Source organism: Phaethon lepturus, unplaced genomic scaffold (genome assembly GCF_000687285.1).
Source record: "Phaethon lepturus isolate BGI_N335 unplaced genomic scaffold, ASM68728v1 scaffold22505, whole genome shotgun sequence".
NCBI lineage: Eukaryota > Metazoa > Chordata > Aves > Phaethontiformes > Phaethontidae > Phaethon > Phaethon lepturus.
The window spans coordinates 17,190-18,401 of record NW_010540123.1 but is presented as its reverse complement, the minus strand read 5'-3'; the positions used below and the strand labels follow the sequence as shown (position 1 = coordinate 18,401).

Below are 1,212 nucleotides of genomic sequence, written 5' to 3'. Positions count from 1 at the left end.
TGCTGAGATGCACAATTAACCTTCCTGTTGCAATTAACACACATGGTCTAATGGGTGGCAACCAGCACAGTACAGGGGCGTAGACATGTGCGCACACACGTGCACACATGCAGGTGTGTGTGTGCAATGGAAGTCACTCCCAGGCAAGCTGCCCACAGCCCACCGTGCCCCCTCCTCACTGCTGCATTGCGCCCTGACCCCTCGCCTGCCTCACCCTCTCCTTCCTCCCTAGGCAGGATGCAGGTCCGGGGCCTCCTCTTCCTCCTGGCGCTGGTCCTGCTGGCCGCCACCGCTGAGGCTGGCAAGAACAAGAAAGGTGAGGGGCAGCCCGGGGCAGGGGGCCGAGGGCTGGCAGCAGCCCAGGGTGTGCTCCTGTGCCCCTGCAGCGAGCACCCGCTCCCCCTTCCTTTGCAGAGAAGGTGAAGAAGGATGGCTCCGAGTGTGAGGACTGGCGCTGGGGACCCTGCGTCCCCAACAGCAAGGACTGCGGCCTGGGCTACCGCGAGGGGACTTGCAAAGACGAGAGTAAGAAGCTCAAGTGCAAGATCCCTTGCAACTGGAAGAAGAAGTTTGGAGGTGGGTGCGTGGCGGTGGGGTGGCCGGGAACCACCCCGGGCTGGGGTGGCCGGGAACCACCCTGGGCTGGGTGGCTGGGGCTGGTGCCCACACTGGGCCCTGGCTACTTCTGACGCCTCTCCCCTCTCTTCCAGCTGACTGCAAGTACAAATTTGAGAGCTGGGGCGGGTGTAGCGCTCAGACGGGCGTGAAGACTCGCTCCGGCATCCTGAAGAAAGCCCTGTACAATGCCCAGTGCGAGGAGATCGTCTATGTGACCAAGCCCTGCTCTTCCAAGATCAAGTCAAAGTCCAAAGGTCAGTCCCCACCTCTCCTGTCCCCAGAAGAGTCCTGCTGGGACCCCAGGCAGGGGGTCTCCAGGGGTAGGTTGTCCTGTTGGGGTTGGGCTTTGCTGGTGGTGTGGGGGGTGACATAGGATGCTCTTCCCTGTGCGTCAGCACATGTGACAGCCCCAAAGTCCACCTGCTGGCTGGGTGGGATGCGGGTGCTGCTAGGAAAAACCCTGGTCCCCCCCCAAGTTACCGCCAGCTTCGGTGGGACAGGGTTTTCCCCCTCTTCTCAGTGAGGCTGGTGCAAAATGTGGCTTTGCCTGGTGGGGGTAGGCTGCCCGCAGAGTCGGGGCCGCTGCACTGTGCC

General features: G+C 62.5%; 1 protein-coding gene across 1 annotated transcript in view; it reads left to right on the top strand.

Annotated features, from left to right (window-relative positions):
• Positions 1–234: 234 nt before the first annotated feature.
• Positions 235–1,212, top strand: part of MDK (midkine (neurite growth-promoting factor 2)) — a 1,108-nt gene continuing 130 nt past the window's right edge. Inside the window, exons 1-3 of the mRNA XM_010287358.1 lie at positions 235–316; positions 415–576; positions 711–872. Coding sequence (XP_010285660.1) covers positions 238–316; positions 415–576; positions 711–872 — 403 coding nt within the window. The 5' untranslated portion in view covers positions 235–237. The remainder of the gene's footprint in view (positions 317–414; positions 577–710; positions 873–1,212) is intronic.